The sequence below is a fragment of the Mus musculus genome, chromosome 11 (assembly GCF_000001635.26).
Source record: "Mus musculus strain C57BL/6J chromosome 11, GRCm38.p6 C57BL/6J".
Lineage (NCBI taxonomy): Eukaryota > Metazoa > Chordata > Mammalia > Rodentia > Muridae > Mus > Mus musculus.
Window position 1 is genome coordinate 73,174,285 of NC_000077.6, and position 24,841 is coordinate 73,199,125.

Here is a 24,841-nt window from a genome sequence, read left to right on the forward strand (position 1 = left end):
TCTCTGTATATCCCTGGCTGTCCTGGACCTCAGAAATCCGCCTGCCTCTGCCTCCCGAGTGTTGGGATTAAAGGTATGCACCACCACGCCCAGCAGGGGAAAACATTTTTCGAGGTAGAAACAAGAAACAATAAGAAATGTATGACATTCTGTTCCTTGTTATCATGAAGAGATGCAAATCAAAGCGTGGGGAATTTTAAAAAAATTACATTTATGTGTGTGTGCCTCAGTGTGCTTGTGAAGGCAGAGTTGGTTCTTCACTTAGACCACGTAGGTGCTGGAAGATGAACTCAGTCATCAGGTTGGCAGCAGGCACCCTTACCTGCTGAGCCACCTTGCTGGCCCCAAGGAGACTCTTGAACAGATGCTAAGACAAGGAAGGAGATGGCTTAGTGGTGAAGAGAACTTGCTGTTCTCTTAAGAGAAGACTGGAGTTCTATTCCTAGCATAGCTGTATCTCCAGCCCCAGGGGAGCTGATAACTCTGGCCTCTATGGGCACTTGCATATACCCACCAACATGCAGACATAAAAACTGACAGAACCATTACTTTTCGTTGGATAAATGCTGGGAAGCATTTGACATTAACTGACCCTCTGCTCAAAACTGATAGGTATATAAAAAGTCATTACATATTTTTAAAGCAGCCAACATTAGCAACAAATTTACTGTGAGCCCTTCCTTCCCACCTAAGAGAAGTCCCCGAGGAGGTGGGGGCTATATAAACCACGCATGTCAGGATCTTTAGAAGTGGGCACTCTGTGACAGGGAGGAAAAGCTGTGACCTCAGCTTCTTGGAATGAGAGGCAAGCCTGTGGCCCAGGATTCAGGCCTGGGTGCCCAGGCACAGACCATCTACAGCCTGAGAAAGGTCTTAAATTCAATTTCTCGTAACTTTAAAAAAAGGGGGGGGGGGAAGCCATTACACATTGCTTCTACAGTTTCCTCTAAATGCTCATGGAATCAAGGCCAACTTCCTCCATGGGCCTTTACTACCTGGTCAGGATTGCCTTATGGCCTAATAAAAGGCTCTTCTTCCTCTTATATTTATCTGGCTGTTATTTAGCTTTCTAGTCTCAGATATAATGCTATTCCCTCAAGCACTCCTTGACTCCATCCCCAAGCCTAGTCCAGACCTGGTGCTTTTGTGTATTCTTTCATGGTATCTATATTATCTGTAAAGCCAAGTTAATGCCATCTCCCCAGTTAAGACTACAAATTCCATGCGCAACATGTTTACTACAAGTCTAACACAAGTATTTATTTTTTCAGTTAAACATGTATTTCATTCTAAAACCCTCCTCTCAAGGAAGGATTATGAATGAACATATAGTCAGAGGCATTTCAACTGAAACAAACTCATTTGATTAAATGTCCACATAACCTAATCGCCAGAGGACAACGATTTAGAAAAATAGCTTGCATTTTTTGTTATAGGAAAGGCGACTGGCTAAACCTGGTGTAACTGGAACTTAGCTGATTTCACTCACGTGGGAAAGCAGTGGTTAGTGGGAGGGGGTGCTAGAAGAGGACTCTTACCCAATCCAGCAAAAGCAAACAGACTTGCAACTGGACCTCGGCCCTGCCCCCTTCCAGACGAGCCACTTCTGGCAGAGACAACTAACTTCTCTGTGCTTCAGGTTTTTCATTAACAGAAAGTTAGCAGTAACATCTCCATTGCTATGGCGAGAATGAAAACACACAATGCCGGTACACAGTGAAAGCTTAGTAACACGAACTGTTACCAGTTCTTAAGATGTTAACGTTAAATTCTCTCATGTATACTCTAGAGGTCCCTTTGGACTTACTAGGCGTTAAATCCAAAAAAATATACAGGCTGTGGCCTCGTACTTGCTCTCCAGGGAGCAAATCTTGGCGACTTCAAAGCTTGGCTAAGCAAGGAACGACAAGGTGTCACACTTCATTTAATCTGAAGAATAATATTACAGGCTCTGTCTTCAGATATAAATTATAACAGTACAGAACAAGCAGCGAATTCCAACAATTTAAAATCTAAGTAAGTCTACCCGGTGTTAATTCTGGCAAGAGCCTTGCCGATCTGTTTTAAAGTCACCCCTGCCCTCATTTCAGTAGACGTGCACCATGCCATAGAGGAAGGTCCAAAAGAGGACGTAGGTGAAGAGGCCTCCAATGAGGCCTCCCGTAAAGAGAGGTCTTCGTGACTTAAAATATTTGTTCCACCTCCTTCCCGCTTTGAGAATGAGGAGCAGGGAGAGCAGGACGGAGGCAAGCAGGTAGAAGATGAAGCCGTAGAGGCCGGTGAGGCCGAGGATGCCGGCGGTGGCCCCGGACAGCGCTGACACTGAGGTCCGGCAGTAATCCAGGACCGCGGCGTTGCCTCGCACGGCTGCCTCGCTGATGAACGGCGGCCCTTCCCGCTTGGCCACCACCGCGGCCATCGCACCCGCCGGGGCTCCGCTTCTGCCTTCACGCCGACTCACGCGGAGCTGTGGAGAAAACCGAGTTACAAGTGGAGCCCGAAGCCTGGCGAGCTGAGCGCACGGCGCCTCCTCCCCCTGGGACCTCCGACGCCGTGCTGGGGGCCTCTGACCTCCACTGCACGCCGAAACTGAGGCTCGGGCCGGCCCGGGACAGCAGCACATCAGCACACGCCCGACAGGCTCGCGGAGTTACCTGAGACGCCGCGGCACACAGTCCCTCGTGTTCCCTCAGACAGGAAAAAGCGGAGAGTCCCGCGCCGCCATCTTGCGCTGGAGGCTGCTGGGAGGGCTCGGTTTGCGCAGGCGCACAAACTCCGCCCCACCCTCCTACGCTTGCGCCTCGGGCGCTCTCCCCTCCCGCCCCACTTCAGCACACAAGTCCCGGGACTCCGGAAAGCCCAACAGCGCTCCAGATGCTGATTGGCTAGAGACTTCTTAAGTATTCATGAGGGGGCGGGCTGAGCAGGGCTGCCCTTTGTTAACCAGGGAGGGCGCGGCCGCGGGCATTCTCGCTGGGGGTCTCACCGGGCGCTGTCTCCTTGACAGATTTCGGTCGAAATGTCCTACACCCCGGGCCAGCCTGTCACCGCCGTAGTGGTGAGTGCGCTTGCGCGGGCTCCTTCTCCTCTTGGCTCACCCCCATTTCGCAGAGCGGCAAACTGACATCTAGACAGGCTGAGAAAGTATAGGACCCGGGGCTCCTGCGTATATTCCGGTGGCCGTTTCTGCTTAACAGTGCTGCAGCCTTCCCTGGCCTGGAGAGGTGGCTGGGACCTAAGAGCCTCCCGGGACCCTGGGCAGAGGCCAGATCCTGTGCACTGCCGCCGTCGGGTGGATACCTTTTACTAGGCGCAGACCGGGAGGACGTAGGAGAAAGGCTGGTCCGCGGGAGTGTTAGAAAACTCCCCTGCCCTGGGCCTCCTGTCCCCAGCTGGGCGGCCGTGGGGGGCGGGCGCCGATGTCCTGTGAGTCGCAGCCTCTGGAATGAGGAAGCGTTTCCTCTGCTCCAGCCGGCACACTGCCGCCGCCGCCGCCGCCGCCGAGCCGTAGGAGATTTAGGGGGTGGGGCTGGCCAGAGTTTGTGCATCCCCCTTCCCGCTTCTCATCCGGCCTCGCTGCTCTTGGGACAGACCCCTCGAGAGCTAAGGCTTGGTCTTCTGAACTTTTTAGGGTACTCAGCCCTTGATGCTTAGTGTTTGTCCTGTGCATGACACTTAAGCTTCTAGACCTTTCCAGGGCCTCCTTCTCGGTTTGTCTTGTGTATCAATCAGGTGTATTTGAATAGGCAACAGGATGGAGGGGTAGATGTTACAGTCTGATGGGGGCGCTGGCCAACCCTGAGCAGCTGAATCCCAAGAGAGAAGCATCAGTGCCCAGTTTCCTAAAAGGAAGCTTTTAGGAAGGACACAAATCACTCCCCAGACAGGGCCTTACTCTTAAGCTTAAACTGGCCTTGAACTTCTGGCAGTACTCCCTTCTTAGCCTTCCAAGTGTTGGAGTCACAGGTGTGACTTGTGTCCACAGTCCTGGAACTGTAGGGATGGGCCTTGTTAGATGGGTGTGTTGGAGGGTGGGGGCAACAAAGCTACTGATAAAGGTGGCTTGGGAGGGTGAGCTTCCGGCTAGGATATCCCAGTTTTTACTCAATTTGTACCAGCCTGATTTTTCTAGGATCCTTCACTGGCTGCCCCAGAAAGATCATCGAGTTTGACCCTATCTGGAAAAGGAGGGTGTAATTAGGACCTAGGGAGAGCCACTTTGCTGCCTGACTTCTCCCTTAAGTTAGGGCTTTGTCTCTTTTTGGACCTTGCTGGTGGAAGTGAAGGAAGGTGTGTGTGGGAGTAAGCCTGGAGGAGCTTACACTTTTGGACAGGAAGCCCCAGGTGAAAGGACCTTAGGCATCGAGGTTTTCCACCCTCTTCCGTCTTGGCAGGAGAGTCAGAGTCTTCCTTAAAGCTGTAAGACCACAGTCCTCCAATCCTAATGCCAGGTGCATGCCTGAACATAAGCAAGCAGAGCTGGCCTTTCTCAGTCTCGGATTGCTCATGGGGTGGAGGTGCCTCCTTCCCAGTCTTACCCCCTCAGGTAGAGTTAGCATCCTGGTTCTGTTCCGGCCATTTTTGTTAAAACCATTTCAAAAGCTGTCCTCTGAACTGTAGCCCCACTGATCTGCCTCCTGGAAGCCTGTGCAGATGACCTCTGACACTGCTCTACCTGGGTCGACGCTTGCATCTATCCTGACTGGTTCTCAGTCATCTCAATCTTCCTAATGCCACACCCTTTAATACAGCTCCTCAAGTTATGGTGACCCCAACCATAAAATCAGTTTCGTTGCTACTTCATAACTGTAATTTTACTAATGTTAAGAATCATAATGTTGCTGGGCAGTGGTGGCGCACGCCTTTAATCCCAGCACTTGGGAGGCAGAGGCAGGCGGATTTCTGAGTTCGAGGCCAGCCTGGGCTACAAAGTGAGTTCTAGGACAGCCAGGGCTACACAAAGAAACCCTGTCTCAAAACAAAACAAAACAAAACAAAACCAAACCCAAAAAACAAAAACAAAAAAGATTCATAATGTTAAATATCTGTTTTCCAATGGTCTTTGGTGACCCCTTTATAAGGGTCATTCGATGCCCCTCAGGGTCACGACCCACAGGTAGAGAAAGACTAGCCATATGCCAGGGTGCTCTGTTCCAATTCCTCATGATCAGTCCTTGTCTATGGATCACCAGTTGTAAGCAGCTCCTGTCCTCAGGCCTCTATCTCCCACCCATGAGTTATCCGTTCCCTTCCCGACAAGCTCCAGTGGCCGTTGTATCGTCGATGCCTTACCTTACTCCTAACTCCTCTTTGAATTCCAGTAGGCTCAAGATCGAGGTCAGGTGGTGACATGACCATTTCCCAAGGCTGGGTACAAATGATCCTTTTGTTAAAGCCTTTCCAAGTCTGGGAAGTTACCCCCACTTCTTTGTGTTGAAATTCTCAACATTGGGGGGTAACCCTGGTGGCTGGAGGATGCTTTCTGAGGGCTCTCAAAGAAGCCTGCATAATTGGAGACTTAACCCCAGAGTGTGCTTGAGAGAATCCTGGAATACTCTCTTACAACGGCAAAAGAACAGGTCCTGAGGATTGGAGAGATGCTGTGGTTAGGCCTACACCCTTCCAGTCCATACACACCAGTCTTCTTGGCCAGGGATCCCTTCTTTTCTCTTCTGTGCAAGTTTCTTCTCTATTTATCCCATGCACCTCCCGGCTTGCATGATCTCTGTCTGGCAGGGCTTGCTCAGCAATCTGAGCTGCCTTAGCAAGTGTCTGCATTTTCTCAGGGCTTGATCCTTTCTGTCCTGGGTGGTCCTTCCTCACGAAGATGAGTGTCTTTTCTATAGTAGCCACAGTACCGTCAGAATACAATGGGTATGAAAAGTTCCAGGCAAAGGGCTGTGTGTAGAGGTCCCTGTGACTGGTTTAGACCCAACCACCAACCTAGATAGGTAGCCAGCTGGATTTTTGCAGAGGGCTCTGAACTCTTGGCATAGTTCTAAGCTGGCCCAGCAGCCTGTGGTGGCTGCTGGGCATAGAGATTAGATCTTGCCCCACCCATCTACCTATCCATTACCCTCAATTTGCTTTTTTTCTTTTACCAGCAAAGAGTTGAAATTCATAAGTTGCGTCAAGGTGAGAACTTAATCTTGGGCTTCAGTATTGGAGGTGGGATCGACCAGGACCCGTCTCAGAATCCCTTCTCGGAAGATAAAACAGACAAGGTGAGAGGGCTCTGGTCCCAGACCTCCCTGTGGGGAACAGAAGCTGATCCTAGACTATCCTTAATGACCTGGTAGGATTAGGTAGAAGGCAAGCTGAGACAGCCTGGAGGAGCAGAGGTGGCCACTGTCAGCAGGCTGGAAAATCCCAGGGGCAGCTACAACTGATCCCCTCTTGGCCCAATCCAGTGACCACAGGGCTTTACCTGCACTGTCTTTTTCCAGGGCATTTACGTCACACGAGTATCAGAGGGAGGTCCTGCTGAAATTGCTGGGCTGCAGATTGGAGACAAGATCATGCAGGTACGGTTGTCCCAAAGGAGTAAAACAAGGTTTGGGTAAGAGGGGCTGAAGCACTTGGGGTTGAGGGTTGACCTAGGGTCAGAGAGGAGCAGCTCATCGGAATGGGTGTTGGACGCGATGCAGATATTGCATCCAAGGGAGCTGGTTATCCTGTGTGCCTCTGCTGGAATGCTTGGCAACTCAACTTTAGGGGGATATTCGCTTGGGTAGCGTGGGCCCCTCAAAACCCTGTTTCCAGATTGTAGAGGGTGAAGAGCCTGTATTTTCTCCTTGGGCTAGGTGAATGGCTGGGACATGACCATGGTCACTCACGACCAGGCTCGGAAGCGGCTCACCAAGCGCTCGGAGGAGGTGGTCCGCCTGCTGGTGACTCGGCAGTCTCTACAAAAGGCTGTACAGCAGTCCATGCTGTCTTAGCAGTCAGCCACCGTCTAGACTTGGGCCCACTGACCTTTTTGTACAGTGAGAACACATCCATGCTCTGTCTGTATCTAGTTCTGGCTTCTGCTGTGTGCTGGGCCCCAGCTTTGAGGGCTAACAGCTGATCCCAAAGGTCCAAGCCAACCTTCTTATCCCTCAACCTCCCAGCCCGAGGCCCTGGGACCAGCTCTTTCTCCTGGGATACTGAGGATTGGGAATAAGGCCTGGAGTAGTTTCCAGTCTTCAGTAACCATAGTAGGCCCAGCCAGAGACCTCCTATGGGTTCTGCCACAGCATGGGCTGGGCAGTCAGGAAACACCTCTGAGAGCTGCCAAAGCTTGGAAGTGCCAAGTAGGGTCCTTTTCTCCCAGTTTGCTCTGGTTGAAGGGCTTGGATCCTGCCCTGTCATCTTCTCAGTGCCTCTCCCTATGCTTCCCTCATCATGGTGCCCAGCCTGGGGCTGGACCCACATATGCCAGAGACAGTATGAAGCCCACCTGGATGAAGAGGGCAGGCTCCCACTCCCTTCATTCCCCTAATGGGTGCTGGCCTCCCCACAAGTTTCAAGACTGACATTTCAAGGCAGCTCTCAGGATTGCCATTTTTCTCTGCACCTGTGGGTCTAGCTTTTGTATTTTTTAAGTCACAACTTTGGTACAAAAGTTTTTATCTTACTGTTTGAATTTAGCTTACTAATTCACACACCTGGAAGCAGCAACTTGTAGCATGTGACCAAGCCAGTTGGTTACTATGGAAATGGGGCAGTATGATGGTATCCCATGTTCAACACTTGTGTCCAATAAACAACGCTGGAATTCACCAGGGGTTTCTGTTAGATGTTGGGGAGGTGTCTTGGAGGGTGGTATGTTTTAAGGATGGCTAACTTGTCCCCTGCTGCTATGGAGTAAAGCCCAACTCCTGCTAGGTTTCTTTGTCTGGAAACCATGTTTCTGGTGGTACCTTAGAAAGCTCACTGGGGACACATTGTGGCTTTTCAGAGACAAAGTTTGTGGAAACGTCTAGAAGCACCTTACTACAGTTATGGGAAGTCTGAATTATATTTGTTCTTACATGTCACTGTGGAACCTTCACGTGCCTCTGTGCAGCCTAGCTTCAGTTCCCACCTGAGTGGGGCCTCATGGGCACTCGGGTTCATCAGAAAAATGCAAGGGGCCAAGAACTGGCTCAGTGGTGAGCTGGGAACTCTAGGCAGATGCCGCTCAGGGGCCTGCCTACTGCTGCCAAGCCAGAAAAGGTAAAGGAAAGCCCAGAAGGCTCAGGTGTAGGTCAGTGATAGAGTACTTGTCTGACATGCTCAGGGTCCTGCGTTTCAGTTTTAGCACCCTCTCCTAAAGAAAAACTCCAGAATTTAAAATCTGTAATTAAAGGGTAGCACCCAATAACTCTCTCTTCCTTTTCTAATCTTTTTCTTATCTTTTTTTTAAAAAAAGATTTATTTATTTATTATATGTAAATACACTGTAGCTGTCTTCAGACACTCCAGAAGAGGGAGTCAGATCTTGTTACGGATGGTTGTGAGCCACCATGTGGTTGCTGGGATTTGAACTCAGGACCTTTGGAAGAGCAGTCGGGTGCTCTTACCCACTGAGCCATCTCACCAGCCCCTCTTATCTTTTTCTTTTCTTTTTTTTTCCTTCCTCTCTTTCCTTCTTTCTTCTCTCTCTCTCTCTCCCCCTCTCCCTCTCTCCCTCCCTTTCTTTTTTGGGGGGTGGTGGGTGGGAGGGGTGCTGTTGAACCCAGGGTCTCAAGCCTGCACTCTGAGCAAACATTCTGCCAGTGAGCCACATCCCTAGCTTGCCCTTTTTGAGACAGAGTCTTGTTCAAGCTGGCCTTGAACTTGTGGCCTTAGCCTCCTACATATCTGACATTACAGGTATATATTACTGTGCCCAGCCCAATAACACATTTTATTTAAAAAAAAAATCACTGAGTGAGCGAGCTATGGGCTTGACCAGGCTGTAATCTTGACTCTAGGAAACAAGACATTAAGTTAGAGATTTGTCAGTCTACAGAGTAAGATCTTCGTCATCCCTGCATCATGCCCCACCCCACCTGAACCTTCCAACCCCTGCTCACACCCACAGCTTGAGCATGCTGATGGAACCTTGGTACTGGCAGATAAGGCACTATGAAACAAACCTACCTGGCTCTGGCTGGGTAGGCATCTTGAACCCATGAGGCCTTTCCTGATCCAGTGTGGGTCAACATGCAGCCACCTCAAATCAGCATACTTCACAGCCCTATGTATTTCTTGACATAGGTAAGCAAGGTCCTCTAAGCCCCCAGGACTTGGTTCTGAAGGCCAACATAACCGCCTTCAGTGTCATCTAGTAAACGTTCCGAGTGTACAAATAAGAAACAAACCACCTTTTAATTAAGGACACACACACACGCCACAAAAATGAAACCGAACAAGAAAAAAATACAAAAGAAAGAAATACAAGGATCCCTCAATATTCGTCTTATAAGAAACAAAAGAAACAGATTGATAAACTCAAGGCACACCCTGGTTCCTTCCCTACCTGGCGTAGGAAGAATAATGGGATGAGAAGGAAGGAGGTGTGGGATCAGGGTGGGACCACAAGCAACATAGGAGGTAAGCCCCTGTGCGCTGAGGCTCCTCAACAGCTGAGGAGTTGGAGTCTCAGTCTGGGGCTGGGGAAGGAGGCCTCCCTTCCCATCCAGGGCAGCTTACTGATTGACTGATGGGCTTCTAAGGCACAGGCTGGTCCTGAGTACCTGCTCCATAGGTGTAAGGTTACGGGGAGTCTGGGGACTCAAGATGGTGCTCCATCCGACTCTCAGAAAGTGGAGGTAGGAAAGAGGGCAAAAGAAAAGCCATTTTAAAATATACCTTGGAGGTAAAATAAAAATAAAAAAGGTACTGTGGTATCTTTGTGTGCAAAGATCCGGAGGGCAGCAGGTACGGGTCCACTTCAGACCAATCTGGCAGGCACCTCAGGGATCAGAAATATACTTTACCAGGCACTGGCCTGGGCCTCTTGTTCTGCAGTTACTAGAGCAGCGTTATATAGAATGAGCATAAGGAAAGTGGCCCCGAGAGCAAGGACCCCAAAGCTTGATCCCACAGTTCTCTCCCCTCCACCACCAGCATCAGCACCTTCAAGTCCATGGGCCACAGCACCTGGCTGCTTGGTCTCTGTGAACACTGTGGTGGGACAAAGCACCCTTGGCTCTCCCAGTTGCAAGGTTAGCTTTTCAAGCTGCTCCCAGAAATATTGGTGCTTTGGGGCAAGGTCATCAGCTGCAAACATGATGCCCAGTTCTGGCTGGGATGGCTGTCTGGACCTGTGTGTGCTGCCTGAAGCCTTAAAGAGAGAGAGATGGTATATCAAGACGCAGGAGGGCTGGGTGCCTCCAGCAGAGGGCTGGAGCTTTAAAGTTGGGAGAGACTGCCTCAAGTCTAGCTTTCAGTCTCAAGCAGAGTCAGGTGTCTGTTCCAGAGAGGGAGTCCTCCATGGTTCAGGAGAGGCCTGGATGAAGACAGGCAGGCTGAGCTTAAGGCTTTTGATTCTTGAGGAAGAGAATGCTGCTCTTGTTGGCATACTGTTCCAGCCCTGTGTGCCAGCTGCTTCTCTGGCCTTTGCTGGATACAACCTTTCCTACCAGGGCCCAGGCCCTGGCTGTTTACACTGGGTCTCTGGATTCTAATTCAACTGGTCGTACCCTGGTTTCTTTCTGTACAAGTAGAAGTGCTGGATGAAGAAGACAACATCAAAGAAGATGGTGAAGACGCCAAGTCCGAACTTGGTTGGGTCTCCGAAGATCAATGTCCATTGGTCTGTTAATAACCAGAGGGGACAGGATATGGTTTTAGGCTCGAAGTTCTTAAGGCATGTGGATGTGTGGGGAATGTGGAGCCCCACCCCCCCCATTTGCCCAGGAACTGTAGAATCTAGGGGTTCCCAGGGAGCCCCCCTGTCCCGTGCTTCCACTCACTGTGTAGAAGTGGCTCTGGCGGACTCACCATTATTGTAAGACTGGAGGAACATCTGGAGGAGGCTAAAGCTGCCCCCTGTAAAATCGAGGAGCACACCGCCAATGCTCCAGCCCTTGGTGCTTTTGTAGTAGAAGTTCATATAGGCCTAGGGACGGACAGATGGAAGGCTGTGAGGGCCAGACAGAAGCACACACGCCTGTGACTGGTACTCCAAAGGAGATCTGTTCATTCTTCTCACTCATACACAGTGACCTCTGGGCCTTGACAAACTGTGGCCAGGAAGAGTGTGTATGCAGGGCAAGTGAAGCGCCCCTTTCCTGGCCTCCCCTTCACCATCTCTGGATTCCAATCGGGTGGGTGGGGGTGGGGAATGCTGCCTAGTTTCTCCACCTTTTAGAGTAGACACAGCCTTCTCTGGTTTTTAATTTTATGCATTTAAAAAACAAAACAAAACAAAACGTCTCTCCCTATGTAGCTAAGGGTGGGCTTGAACTCACGATCCTTCTCCTCGAGCTTCCTGGGCCCTCCGAGTACTAGGAATACAGGTATGTGCTACCATGTCTCACTGGAACTGATTCTTCTTCACAGTTCCCGTGACTCTGTCCCTGATCTCAGCCTGAGCTCCACATTATGTAGGAATGTGGCTGGGAGCCACTTTCCGGTGTGGAATCCGGCTCTAGCATTGGCACTAGGGCTATTGTAGAAAAGCTACTGAGTCCCTTAGTTCTTCCACCTGTAAAGATGCCCAGCTGCTACCTCTGATCTGCTGGTCTTTTTGGTCTCTTAGGCAATCCCCTCTTCTTGTTGCTTCAGCCTCAAATTCTTCCTTCAAACCCACAGTGCTCTCTGAGTGTCTCTGGCTGGTACCATCTCTTTTCCTACCATCTAGGAGGGAAGGCTTGGCCTTTTTTTTGGTGGTTTCCTGGTTCCTCTCCTGATCTTCCTCATTCTATCGTATACTCACTGTTCCCTCTCCTTAGTTTGGTAAAACCTGACCCACGAGAGCAGGGCTTGGGTTCGGTACCTCTTGCCTCTCATACTACCATCCGTATGGAAATGCAGGAAGGCTCTGGAGTACCTGTGGGAAATACTTGATCAGTGTGATGATGAGCTTGATGTAGGAGAAGCAGAAGAGGAACTGGAGCCATGTGGTGATACCGACTGCAGCCACAATCATGGTGACTAGGACAAAGAGCCATGCGAGTACCAGGAAGCCAATGGAGGGCCATGACACACGCTGGTTGCCTCGCTGAGGATGAGACGGGTGGGTGCAGTTTGTAGATGTGGATACAGAGGTTGCTTCAGGGTTTGGGGAAGGGAGGGCTTTGGACACAGGGTGAGTGGGAGGGGAGGGCTGGAGGCAGAAGCCTGGCCTTGGTATAGCCTGCATAAAGAAGGGGCCAAGGGCACTGGGGCTGTGTCTGCACAAGGCCAAGAAGGTAGAAGACAAAATCCGGAGATTACTGGGTTCTCTTTGGGTAGTGGGTGAATCAAAGCTGGGCTGGGATGAGGTGCAGAGTCCCCAACACCAGCCCCACCCCTTTATAATCAAGCTCTCCTGTTCCACCCATGTTGGGTCCTCCAGTCTCTGCTGACCAAGTTCCGACTCTGCAGAGCTGGACACCTCAGAGCTCATTTGGAGGGAGCAAACAGCACAGGGGCATGAACCCCGATATCGGAGGCCCAGTACCTGGATGAAGCCCAGGGACCTTAGAATCTGTCCCTACCCCAGATTTTCTCCAGACATGGCCCCCAAGTGAGGCCCCTTCAGCTGAGTGTCACAGGGAAGGTATAAGAAAACCAAGCTTCATGAAAGTCACACAGCCCCTGCTGAGTGTGATGTGAGGAGGTGGCACATGATGGAGGTGACTGTAAAGTTGTCCCATCAGGCGTGCTCCTAGGAGACACCAGGGCTTCTTAAAGGTACCTTAGTCCATGCTGAGATACCAGACAGCTTTTCAGTGACAGAGATGAATCCAGGTTCCTCCTGCCCTCCCAGGAGTTGGCTTCCCACTGGCACCCCTAACCCTGGGCCATTCCCATCTGCCCATAGTTTCCCTTGCTTCATAGTGAATGACTTTGCCTTCCACTTTACCAAGGAACCTGACTTACCCTTGGCCCACAGATACCATTTTCCTGACACACTCCCTCAGTTATGCCAGGAACGGGACAGCAAAGTCCACCCCAGATCCACTCAGCCATAGAAGGCTGGGGGATCATGCCACCATCCTTTCAAGGCACGTGGGTAGAGTTGGGTGGGGGTTGGCTTAGGATACCAACGGCCTCCAGGTCACCAGGCCTCATCACTTACCTCATACAGGCAGCACTGCAGGATGACAATCAGGGTGAGGGCGACAGCATGCAAGCTGAAGAAGGCATCATTACTGTCGACGGGGTTCACACCATTGGGGTATTTGAGGAGAAACTCCTCCTGTTGGGGTGGGGGTTGAGGAGAAGCTGAGAGGTGAAGAGACACACAGTCATGCATGGGCTGGCGTGAGCCGTAGGGAGTGGGTGATACCGTACCTGGATATAGGGCACCCACAAAAGACCGATGTTGAAAACACTGTAGGCCACGAAGCCCGTCAAGTTCAGGGCCAAGAAATCAAAGCTGAGACCAATGACACTGAAGGGGAACAGACGGGAACAAAGTGGGTCAGGGGTGAGGCAGAGAACCCCTGGGATGGGCGTGGCATAGCTCCTAAGACATGGGAGAGGAGGCCTCAGCACCATCCTTAGAGATCTTGCCATTACCATAGCTGATGCCATTATACTGGCTCTCTTGAGAGCCTTCTCTTCCTACCCCCCCACCCCCCATTTCAGAGGTTTCTCCTGGAGGCCCTAGGAGAGGGAGCACCCACTTTCCTGGTTCACTGCTTGGCAGTCCTCTATGAGACCCAAGACCCTTGTGGCAATGTGAAGACAGGAGAGCCAGTCCTTGACCCCAGATCTACTTTTACTTTGCTAAGTCAAAGCACAATTCTTTGTCTCTGGGACTGAAAGCTGTATGTCATGATGCCCAGCCTTTCAGGGACAAGGGGCTTCAGGGCAGAGCATAATCTCCTACCCAGCCTAATTATACTTAGCTGAGAAGTTACCGTAGAAAAGGGCTGAACTGGGCAAGGAACCAAATAGCTAACAGGCATAGAGAGGTATAGGGGGTGTCTTCCTGCAGCCTCACAAGGGCCTGCAGGGACAGCTATAAGCTGGGCAGGTTACCTTTTCCGTCTCCAGTTCTGGATCACTTGTGGGTAAAAGGAGACAGACCACGCCATGAAGTAGATCCAGCCAATCACCTGGTTTATGATGCTAACGATTCTGCTGTGTATCACCAAGAACCGGATCCTGGGGCTAGAAAGGGATTTGGGGTCAGGATGCATTTGGTGAAGGTTTGGGAGGAAGTCCCCATGGACATCTGTGCATGGCCACCCTTCCCCCTACGTGAGGTCACTTGGGTGGGGGGTGGGCACCAGCCTACCAGGTCTGGTTGGAATGATTTCCATGCAGAAAAACAGTCACTTGTCCAATATTTTGAGAAGTCACTTGGAAAGAGGCATTTTTCTCTCCGCGAGGCACTATAACCTGTTAGGAACACTGAATTTGATCTGTGGCTGTGTATAATTATAGGGTTTAGCTCCAGGCAGCAAACCAGAGAATGTGGTAGGGGCACACGGTGTTTGCTTCTCTGCTCTCTGAGAACTTGCTAACCAGCCATAAGAACCACTGGGCTGGCCAACCTGAGCCCCACCCCGCCAAGTTTCCACCTGGCTTTCTGAGCAGAACTGTAGGCTGGTTCTTGACCCTCCCTGGCTAATCACTGAAGGAGTGTAAGATAGCTGTCTTTGCCTCCTTGGTCATGCTACCTCAGTTTACTCATCTGTACATGGGGATCATACTAGTGCCTTCCTCATAGCGCTGCTTTAGATATGCTGTCCCTAAAGCTTACAGTGTAGAGCTGGGCACATGGTGGGCTGGGAGTGCTTCTATCATGATGTATTATTTCTATTCCCGTTACCAGGATGCTTGGTGAAACTCATCAGAGGATGTTTCCTCATGCTCTGCTTCAACTGCCTAACAGCAAAGCAGAAGAGGTGGGGCCACAAGATGTTTTTGTGGTCATTTCTGCTTGATATTTACCAAAAGCCCTGTTCCCAGAAGATGAGCTTAGAGCCTGCCTGTGCCATCTGATTTTTTTTTTTTCTTTTTTCTTCTTGGTCATCTTCCAGCCACACTGAAATCCCCTCAGAGAGGCAGGGAGCTGGATAGCATCTGTATGGAACCAAACTGTCCCACTTTCCCCAATCACCCTCTAGGTCCTACCCTCAAGCTATGTTGCCCTCAACCTATGCTGTAAGTACCATATGGATGTGACTCATTAAACAATAGTGTTTTTTTTTAAAGATTTATTTATTTATGTTATTTATATGATGCCAGAAGAGGGCATCTGATCCCAGGATAGTTGGTTGTGAGCCACCATGTAGTTGCTGGGAATTGAACTTATGACCTCTGGAAGAACAGACAATGCTCTTAACCACTGAGTTATCTCTCCAGCTCCACAATAGTGATTTCTTTCTCTGTCCCTTTCTCTAGTTTCCTAGGGCAGAGTCTTGATATGCAGCAGTCCCAGCTGTTCTCGGACTCACAGAAATCTCCATGCCTCAGTCTCCTGAGTGCTGGGATTGCAGGTACAAGTGTGTACATCTAGCTGCTTTCCCTCATACCCCACAACTCGACTTTGAGACCATCCTGCTTTCAGCTCCCAAAGGATGGGATGCAGGCTAGCAGGGCTTCCTACTGAAGACTCTCAAGGTCCTGCCAGGTCGATGCCAGTCATATAATACTTGCTACTATTGCTTTTAATCCCCAGAGTGTGGTCCAGGAGATGAGATGTGCCCTATGCCTACAAATGAGGAAAATTCTGTTGGGCTGAAGTCCCTGACCCAAGGCTTCCAGGCTGAACTCCTAAACCACCTGACTCCCAGGTTCTAACCACTGGCTTCTTATATCACAGGTACAGGACAAGGATGCTTAGCTCTGGACAGGGAGGGGACAGTGAAGCAGGAGACTGAGAAGGTGGGTTCAGGTGTTCATAAAGATCATCTTCCACAAATGCTTTGGCTTTGACTCCCATTGTTAATTAAGAAAAAAGCTTGGCCTACAATACATATCCAGGAAAGTGCACACATCACAGCTTGATGAAGTGTCTACAGATTGCAAACATTCAGCCTCCAGAACAAGAAATGAGAATCTCCAGTACCCCAGAGCTCCATTCTACCCCACTCCAGTCTCTTGACCCTGAGGATATCCACTGGCCTGACACCAAAGATTCAGTGCTTTGTATTTTATGTTCAAGGAAACTTAAAAAGCTCATTTGTGTGTGTGTGTGTGTAAAACTTCTTTTGCCTGATATTCTTGACTTTCATGTATTTTTACAAATGGATATCTTTACTTAGATGTCTACATCTAAACTAACTTATTGATGTCTGTTCTGAGAGTCTGCAGATCAAGCAAAACTTAAGAGTCCTTGCACCAGACCTGTTGTTGGGACTATGTCTTTCATTGTGTTGTATGCTGGCCTCAGCCCTAAAGCTGAGAGAGGGAGGGGGAGGGGAAGGGGGAGGGGGGGAGGGAGACAGAAAGAGAACAAGCTAGACACAGGTGGAGGCAGAATGAGCCAGAGAATAAGAAGGAGGCAGAAGATTAGAACATATTGCCAAAGTTAGTTTGAGACCAAGCAGAGCAATTCAGGAGAGGCTGAGAATGGGGCCAGTTTGACTCAGTTTGAGCCAGAACAGCTGAGTTGAAGCAGCCAGCCAGAGCTCAGAAAGAAGAAAGGGGGAGCTCATTCGGCAGTAAGTCAGAGGCTGAAAACACTCTAGGCCGAGACAAGACTGTACGGAGGCTAAAGTTCCCAGGACTAGGCCTTGGTTAGCAGATGGAGACTGTTAGCTTTGAACAAAATTATGTCAAGAGAATAAAAGTACTTTTACATGTGTGTGTCCGTGTGTGCGTATGCTGGTGCCAGGGACTAACACGAAAGCCTCACGTATGCTAGGTAATCAGTCTACACTGAGAACGCCATCATTTCCTAAAATGTTACGAAGTAAGGCTGATATTTCCTATCCGTGGATGTGGCAGGGCCTTAAAATCCTTTAGAACTCCTCCGTTCTCAGAAGCACCTTTGCCTCCGGCCTCTGTTTTGGCATCTGACTATACACCGTACCCTATTATTATTGACCATGGTTATGCTGTAGGATTGACCCCTATTCATCCTATTGGATGGATGAAAGCTTCCAAATTGTACAGCAGAAAACGCTCATCCTTGAAGAGTGCAGTAAAGCCCAAACCACAGATGTCTAGGATGATGGCATGGGGCGACCCCGGTGACTTGTATCCACAAGCTCTTAGTTAAAATGTGTTTTGTTGCCTAGCACGGTCTTAAGCGTGAGCGAAGGTCTGCTACTTACTTCATCAGGAAGCTCCACAATAGTCAGATTTTTTGAGCGAAACGTGACTTCAAAAGTGATCACCAAGGTCGAATTTAGTGGATGCCTGTGGAGGATAAGAGCCTTGTTACTATTGGGAAGTTGGACCCTGTATAGCAATCAACTCTCTGGATCTCACACCAGGCCTTCACATCTCCAGAAATCAGGACCAGCAAGGGCAACGTGCTCAGATTATACATGTCCAACCTCTGGGATTTCCGACACTCCAGGAGCCCTGGTCTGCTCCCCTCCAGTCTCCTGACCCTGAGGATAACCACGGCCCCGGCACCATGGAGTCGCTGTTTGTATACGTTATACACACGTGATCTGACAGCCCAGAGTTTTTTGTGTCTGGCGTCTTTTGCATGGCTTTATGCTTTACTTTCATTGTTCTCTGAGGGAATACAGTTACCTAGATATTTGCCCCTGAACTGGGAGAGGTTAAGAGGTGGAGCCCTGTTCTTGTGCTATCAGGAGACTAGATGTCCTTTGGGGTTAGGTGAGGTGGAATTCTGGCTCTGAATAACAGGGATGAGGGGGAAAGGCCTATGGTTCTCTGCCCCAGTGGGAAAGGCTCCTTCGGTAGGGTTAGGTCTGAGCAGGGTGTGGTGTGAAGGCCAGCAGGGACTGAAGGAGATGAGGCTCTCTGGGAGCAACCACGGGAGCCTCAAATGTGGGAAGGTATTTAAGGATGCCAAAGGGGAGGGGGCGGTAAGCATATAAGCTGGATGGTTTACATGAGGTAGGTGTGCAAGGCACAGAGGACAGAGCGGCAGGCCTGTGAGGAGGCCTGGGCACCAAAGCTCGGGGTTGAGATCAGGTTTTCCTGGATAGGTGAGGAATAAAGGACATTGACTCGGCCGGGAGCCATAGGCACGGTGGAGCAGCGAAGGCCACAAACATAGACCATTATCTTTTGGTGGAGGGTGAGCCAAGTCAGGGCCTTCAGGACGAAACCAGTAGGTGTCAGCAAGTTGGACAAAGGTAAAGTATGAGCTGGGACAAGTGGGACCCTTTGATACTGTCACTATGTCTGCTTTGGCAAGTGACCTTGGCAGTAGTTCAGCTTCTTGCCCCTTCCTCTTTAGAGTTCTGCTCAAATATTTATTCTTGGGAAGGGTCTTGGAGTCTGGCATCACCTGTGACCACCTGAAGACTCTCCTCTCTAGCGGCAACAGCTCATGTTTCTGCTAGACTCTGTGCATGTTTGACTGTGGGACCCTGTCTGAGGTCCAGGACGTGGACCACTTCTTCTTCTTTTTTTTTTTTTTTTAATGATGCCCTACAATAAAGAGGTAAGAACATCACAGGCAGACTGTGCCAGAGAGGCTGAGGACAGAACTGGGCCTGAGAACTCACCCAAGGGTGATGTCGACGTTGGTTGAACTGCCATTTTCCAGCTTCACGGTGGGAGGAGCAGTGAGACTGACAGTTGACTCTGGAAAGATCCAAGTCAGTGGCATGAGTCACCATCATGTCAGAGAGCTCAGCCCACAGGGAGAAGTGGGCACCGGGCCTCTGCCATCTGAACTCACCAGCCCCTGCTCAGTCCTGCTTCCTAGGTCTATTTCCAGGCTTACATTGTGCTCTTCCCATCTCTGCACGAGGGCCAGATGGCCACAGGCTAGAGGAGGAAGTGCGGGAACTAACTCCTCCTCCTTCCCCTCTGTGAACAATCTGAGTTCCTCAGAAACAGTCTAGGAACTATGAAGCCCAAAAGAAAAAAAAAAAAAAAAAGGACATCTGTGCTTGGAAAGGGCAGACTAGAACCATCTACCTCAGCAGATGGACAGTGAATGGGTCCCCTCTGAAAATTTGGTCTGGCCTCATTCTTGCATTCTGAGATGGGCACAGGCCTGGCTAACATATTTCTAAGGAACCTTCTGGGCTTCCCTGCAGACTCAGCTCAACCCATGCATGGTTCCTTTCCTAAGGCTGTCTTTCTGCTGGGGACTGGAAGATAGTGGCTAGGGATATATGCTTTTAACTACCAGGGCTTGCTTCTTGGCATTAAGGTGCTAACCCAGGAGAAGGTGGACAAGCAGGCCGCCAGGGTGAGGGAAGTAGGTTTGGGTCTTTGAAAACCATTCTGGGGTGAGGGGCAGACTGGGAGTGCAGCTCAGAGGTAGGATGCATCAAAAAAGACAGGAGAAAGAAGGGAGATCAAGTACCCCAGCACACTGTGGTTGCAGGGGATAGCTGGCTAGCTTCCTTGAGTAGTTTCTGTATTCTTTGATCTCCCCTGTCACTGTACCATCTCCAAACATGCTCAAAGCTTCCTGGCATACTTGCCCCTCTCACAGACTTCACATCTTAGAAGTCATGATCAGGAATCCAGACTAGGAGAGGAGAGGGCATCTTATGTAGCAGAGGGAGTGTTCAATATGGTAAAGATGGCTCTCATAGGGATAGAAGAAGCTGCGGGCCTCTACCCAGAACCCTCCACAGCATGGATGAAGAACTAGGACCTGATGTTTTAGAGCTCAGGTAGGAAGAAGGAGCTTCCATGTCTCCTCCAACTTCCTCAGTTGGTTTCTCTTCTTGATATTTCCACTGAGAGTTTTTACTCCTCTGTACGGACATTTTCTGGGAGAGTCACCTCATATCCCTGGCTGCTCACTAGTTTGAAACTCATACTTTTGGGCTCAGCTCTGCCACATCTGAACTGCTTTCTCCAGCTTGGTCCCCATGTATAAATGCAGATGGTGGCTGTCCCCAAGTTGCAAGTCTCCCAGATGTGACTCTTCATAGTACACAGTTTCAAGGCCCCTCACCTGGATGGATTACTCAGAGGCCTTAAATTTGTGATCCTCCTGCCTCAGCCTCTCATGTAGCTGGGGTTATAGATCTAAGCCACTGCTATTGGCTAGTACACAGTCTGCACCCCACCTTATCCTGCTGGGGCTTTTGGGACTCGGGGAGTGAGGTCTCCCTATGTTGCCAAGTCTTCCTGGAACATATGGGCATGACTCATCTTCCTCTCTCAGCTTCCAGAGTGCTGGGACTACAGGTACACCACCATTTCTGTTATTCTCGTAACCCCCACTTGATAATTATCACAATAGGCAATGAGTAAATTTCAGTCCTATTTTAAATCAAGGAAACTCCCTCTAAGACTAAAGGAGTCCCAGTCCCCCCCCCCCCCCCTCCCGAGCCAGAAACGACTGAACAAGAACTCAATGCTACTCTTGTTGGCTTCAAAGCCCAGGCTGTTACCACTAGACTGAGCTGCCACAGGCTCCACTCAAGAGTCAGAAACGGCCGGGTGGTGGTGGTGCAGGCCTTTAATCCCAGCACTTGGGAGGCAGAGGCAGGTGGATTTCTGAGTTCGAGGCCAGCCTGGTCTACAGAGTGAGTTCCAGGATAGCCAGAGCTACACAGAGAAACCCTGTCTTGAAAAACAAAACCAACCAACCAACCAACCAACCAACCAAAAAACCAAGAGTCAGAAACGACAAACTCTGGAGGACTTTCTGTTGATCCGTTGTCCTTGATGCTGATGCCCCCAACAGAGAAGAAAAGTCTGGCAGAGTGAGGCTGGGATCCATTCCAATGCTAGGTTCTTACTTTTACAGTAGCTTCCACTGCTCCTTCATAGAGAGGAAGTGAATAAAATGGAGGCCCTATTGTGGTCCTCCTTCATCTGTGTCTCTGTCTATCATCTGTGTAATTGGAGTACAAGCAGGATTTGCCATTATCTCCTAGGCAGAATCCCTATGTGCTCATGCACTCATTTCCCAGAGAGATTGACTCAGTAGAGCCTGGAGGGCTGAGAGTGGCTGGGGCATCCCTCTGGAGAAAGGTAGCATGGCCAGGTCTCACGGTCTGACAGGCCTCATGGTCTGAGGCCTTTTTTTTTTTTTTTCCTTCTTCAAAGATTACTTCTCCAGTAGGTGTGGCTTCAAAAGAACATGACTGACAGTTACCAAACCTGAATGAGCTAGTCAGATGAGCCATTCCATGGCCATCAAGAGGACAGACAACCATAATGGTGGATGTAGCCAGTGTGTGCAGCTTCAGGGAACGTGTGTAGGATTTCTAGGGTATGCCCTAGATTTGCTGGAAATTGTTAATGAGGGGATTTAAGGTACGTTTGCTTTGGAGTAACAACCTATCTGATGATTAAAATGGGTCTGGGCACTGTGAATACTAAACACAGCTATTTACAGAAGGAGAGATGTCTTGGGTATTGCAAGGATGTCTGGGATGACAACAGCATGTGAAGGGATCCGCTGACAAGGCTGTGTAAGCTCCACTAGTGTGCTTTCTGGGTGGCTTGGGATGCTGTAACCAGTTCCAATCTCCTCTAAGGAAAAAGTATTTTCTCTTACAATGTGGGGCCAGGTAGACTTTTCTTGTGTCTGTATCTGTGAGAACTAGGTACAAGGCCTCCCTAGTGTCTCCCAGGGCCCATCACCCTTTCTGCAAGGTCCAGAGGGCAGAAGCACAGGCTATTCTTTACAGATACTATCTCAGCTTGGTGAGACTCGGAGAGCCAGTCATACAGGCTGACTAAGGAACCAACTGTTACCTGTGCTGATACCAAGAGAGCAAGAGGGACCCAAGGTTAAAATGCCAACTATGACTGGGATCATCTGGCTCTTTGTACAATGTCCCTACACCAGAACTGGATCTGGCTACCTCTCTTGAGTGGCAGGCCAACCATCAGTTGCTGGACAGTACCAAACCTTTGGTGACAAAGAGGTTACTCTTTACAAATAATCCTTGAAGTTTGGTTCTTGAAAAAAAAATTATCACACTATATAAATAGTATGAGAAGAAAATTACATCCCTAACAAAATTAAAACCCATCACAATATGCCTAGATATGAAAAGTTGAGACAATATACTATTAATACAATAGAGGCATTAAATAAATTAAAAAAGTTACTCTTTGCACTATTTCATTTTTACAAAGCTGAGAAGGCAGTCTTAAACTTACCATACTTCTCTATGAACATCAAGAGAAAAAGGGTCAAAATAAGCAGCCAATTCCTCCTCATGGTCTCTGACTTCTCAGAACTAGGAGGAAGAAAGAGCAAGAGAGAGGCATGTTAAGGTTAGATTAGCTCAGCTCTTGATGGACAACATGCTCCCTGACCCATGACAGGGAGACAGTTCATAAAGGGTTTCTCCTCCACACCTCTGACCTCACAGGCATCACAACCTCTGAGAAGGAGACCCGGAGAGGACCTATCTATGTTTCATGTAATGGGCAAAGCCACTCGGAGCAGCTGCGTGGGTTGTGTAAAGTCCTACTCCGAGGATGTGAACACAGCCTGCACTTTTCCCTCAGCTGCTTTCTGTAGCCAGTTAACAGGAAAACCAACCAACCAACCAACCAACCAACCAACACTGGCAGTGTTCTCTTAAAACAAAAACAAAAACAAAAACAAAAAACACCTTAGGCTAGAGAGATGTCTCAGAGGTTCAGAGCACTGGCTGTTCTTCCAGAGGTCCTGAGTTCAATTTCCAGCACCTACATGATGGCTCACAACCATCTGTAATGAGATCTGATGTCCTCTTTTGGCCTGCAGGCATACATGTAGGCAGAATGCTATATAATAAACAAACAAATGAATATCACTTCTTGGAAGATATGGACTGCTTCCAAGTGAAACTCAAACACTCTGTCAGCAAAATGTTCCCCAGTGCTAAAGGCTAAGGCATCTCTGAAGGAGAAACCTAGAACCGATGGCGCCTACTATGCTAAAAAGATCAGTTGGTCAAACACACAACTAGGCTTGTAAAAAGTTACAAGACAAAGTTACAAGACTTGCCATGCCCATCTTCTGGTGTGTGTGTGTGTGTGTGTGTTTACCATCTTCTACACCTCAATCAGATGGCACACTTTTAAGAGCCTCTACTATCCCCCACAAGAGATCTCCTGTGGCAGCTTCCCTTAGTCAGGTGTCTGAGGTAGTCCTGCTCTTGGTCCATAACCTGGAGCTTCCTCTGTGGGAAAACTGTTAATTAAGGTGGAGGTCCACCATGACTGCATAGCCCATGGGTTCGGCATAAGTGGAACTTCTCATCCTCTGACCTTGTCTGGGGAATTCGAAGCCCCAACACAGGCCTCTACCTGATGACTGTCACATAGCCTTAGCAAGATTCCTTCCTAAGGATCAATTCCCTTCCTTTTCATAAGAACCTGTTCGGTGAGCACCTGAGATTCCCGAAATGCTTCCCCATGCTAATGGGGCATTTCAGTACCTCAAGCCCTCAGCCAATGACCTTTGACTATCCTGGATGTTCCTACCTTCAGTCCCCCAAACTTTATAAGCTCGTCTTGGAGTGGTCATTCACCATACCCACTCACAGGGCTTCCAAAACCATGCCCACCACTCTTTGTCTCTGCTCCCACTGCCCCCTGTCCCCCGTGGACCTAATTGGCCATAATCCATGAGAGTGGGGAGACCCACATTCCTCAAGGGATAGTACAGATTGGACAAGGAATATGTTCCCTGGAGATGAACTATCTAGGTCCCAGGTTTCCCATTTACTTGTATGATTCTGGAATACTTATTAACCTATGTTTCTTAATGGGGAAACAGGGACAGTGGTAGTTACACCACAGGATTATAGTGAGATGAAATACAAGGCATACATTCTCAAAGGGGCTAAAATAGGCTCTGGAGGTCTGAAAAAATAGCTGTAATAATTGCTTATCTCTCTCCCAAACGTCATAATAAAAAAAAATAGAGCTTACCAGCTGTATTAAAAGTTTGAGGTGGATTGGTAAGATAACAAAAAGTTGAGAAACAATGAGGTAATGTTATTACTATTACCACCCAGGGCTCCCAGCAAGCTCTCACAGAGCATAGATTGTTATTTTCCTCAATATTATTGAAAAAGGCAAGATCCAGGTACCCTCTCATTCTCTGGGAGAATCAACACGAGCTCCTGGAATGGTCCTAGCAGAATTTACCCCCAACCCCAAGTTACCTACCTGCACATTCCTAAGCCAGATTCAGGCGGCGCCACATACTGAATAGTGCCACCAACACCAGCTGTCAGTCGGTGTCCGTGCTTTTGCTCACCAACACCCTGGCCCTAAAACCTAGAGATGTGCGGGCCTGGGTTGGGGCCAGAAGCTAGAAACCCAGGCGCTGCCCCTCTGGTAGCGTAGGTTGCCCCTCTGAGGTGCGGGGCTAATGTCTGTTGGGGTGGGTGGTGTCATACCAGAAAAGGGGGTAGCTGTCCCGGTCGCGATGGTTCTCACCTGACAGCTTCCCAGGCTTGGTGGACAGACCTCACCAAAAGCAACAATCTCGCACCAGAAACCGCTTAGGAGTGTAAGGACTCTCTGAGCTCCGCCGACTTTGTGTGAAAGAGGGGCCAGCTGTCACCTGACCTGAACCACCTGACTTGAAGCCGCGAGCCCTGTGCAAGGAGCTCTGGAAGTTGTAGTTTTCACGAATACAGGAGGA

The 24,841-nt window shown here is 49.5% G+C and overlaps 3 protein-coding genes across 13 annotated transcripts; 1 reads left to right on the plus strand and 2 right to left on the minus strand.

Annotated features, from left to right (window-relative positions):
• Positions 1–1,218: 1,218 nt before the first annotated feature.
• Positions 1,219–2,758, minus strand: Emc6 (ER membrane protein complex subunit 6). Of its 2 annotated transcripts, none has more exons than NM_025318.3 (2): positions 2,655–2,758; positions 1,219–2,467 (listed from the first exon to the last, which is right to left on the minus strand). In NM_025318.3, exon 2 carries the CDS (start codon positions 2,417–2,419, stop codon positions 2,087–2,089), a length of 333 nt encoding a protein of 110 aa, NP_079594.1. In that variant the 5' UTR covers positions 2,420–2,467; positions 2,655–2,758; the 3' UTR covers positions 1,219–2,086. The 2 variants fall into 2 exon arrangements, with proteins under 2 accessions (NP_079594.1, NP_001161942.1); NM_001168470.1 differs by having other exon boundaries at positions 2,572–2,724.
• A 40-nt stretch (positions 2,759–2,798) lies between these two features.
• On the plus strand, positions 2,799–7,762 carry Tax1bp3 (Tax1 (human T cell leukemia virus type I) binding protein 3). Its single transcript, NM_029564.2, has 4 exons — positions 2,799–3,058; positions 6,105–6,224; positions 6,447–6,524; positions 6,804–7,762. The coding sequence occupies exons 1-4, from the start codon at positions 3,020–3,022 to the stop codon at positions 6,939–6,941; spliced, it is 375 nt and encodes a 124-aa protein (NP_083840.1). The 5' UTR covers positions 2,799–3,019; the 3' UTR covers positions 6,942–7,762.
• Positions 7,763–8,848: 1,086 nt separating this feature from the next.
• Positions 8,849–24,831, minus strand: Ctns (cystinosis, nephropathic). Of its 10 annotated transcripts, XM_030246440.1 has the most exons (13): positions 24,634–24,831; positions 22,815–22,968; positions 22,354–22,433; positions 20,872–21,001; positions 18,771–18,849; positions 17,394–17,478; positions 14,405–14,508; positions 14,146–14,277; positions 13,453–13,552; positions 13,238–13,357; positions 12,005–12,175; positions 10,954–11,071; positions 9,312–10,767 (listed from the first exon to the last, which is right to left on the minus strand). In XM_030246440.1, exons 4-13 carry the CDS (start codon positions 20,957–20,959, stop codon positions 10,634–10,636), a joined length of 1,131 nt encoding a protein of 376 aa, XP_030102300.1. In that variant the 5' UTR covers positions 20,960–21,001; positions 22,354–22,433; positions 22,815–22,968; positions 24,634–24,831; the 3' UTR covers positions 9,312–10,633. The 10 variants fall into 10 exon arrangements, with proteins under 10 accessions (NP_112541.1, XP_030102300.1, XP_030102299.1 ...); XM_030246439.1 differs by lacking the exon at positions 22,815–22,968; NM_001357891.1 differs by lacking the exon at positions 20,872–21,001 and having other exon boundaries at positions 24,634–24,758.
• Positions 24,832–24,841: the final 10 nt, after the last annotated feature.

Coding starts and splice junctions, on each gene's coding strand:
- Emc6 (NM_025318.3), bottom strand. CDS start 2,419: ATGGCCGCGGTGGTGGCCAAGCGGGAAGGGCCGCCGTTCATCAGCGAG.
- Tax1bp3 (NM_029564.2), top strand. CDS start 3,020: ATGTCCTACACCCCGGGCCAGCCTGTCACCGCCGTAGTG. Junction 6,225..6,446: donor CGGAAGATAAAACAGACAAG/GTGAGAGGGCTC, acceptor GTCTTTTTCCAG/GGCATTTACGTCACACGAGT. Junction 6,525..6,803: donor TTGGAGACAAGATCATGCAG/GTACGGTTGTCC, acceptor TCCTTGGGCTAG/GTGAATGGCTGGGACATGAC.
- Ctns (XM_011249325.2), bottom strand. Junction 14,509..17,393: donor TTGTGGAGCTTCCTGATGAA/GTAAGTAGCAGA, acceptor TGTTCCTAACAG/GTTATAGTGCCTCGCGGAGA. Junction 12,176..13,237: donor TGCAGTGCTGCCTGTATGAG/GTAAGTGATGAG, acceptor TCTCATCCTCAG/CGAGGCAACCAGCGTGTGTC.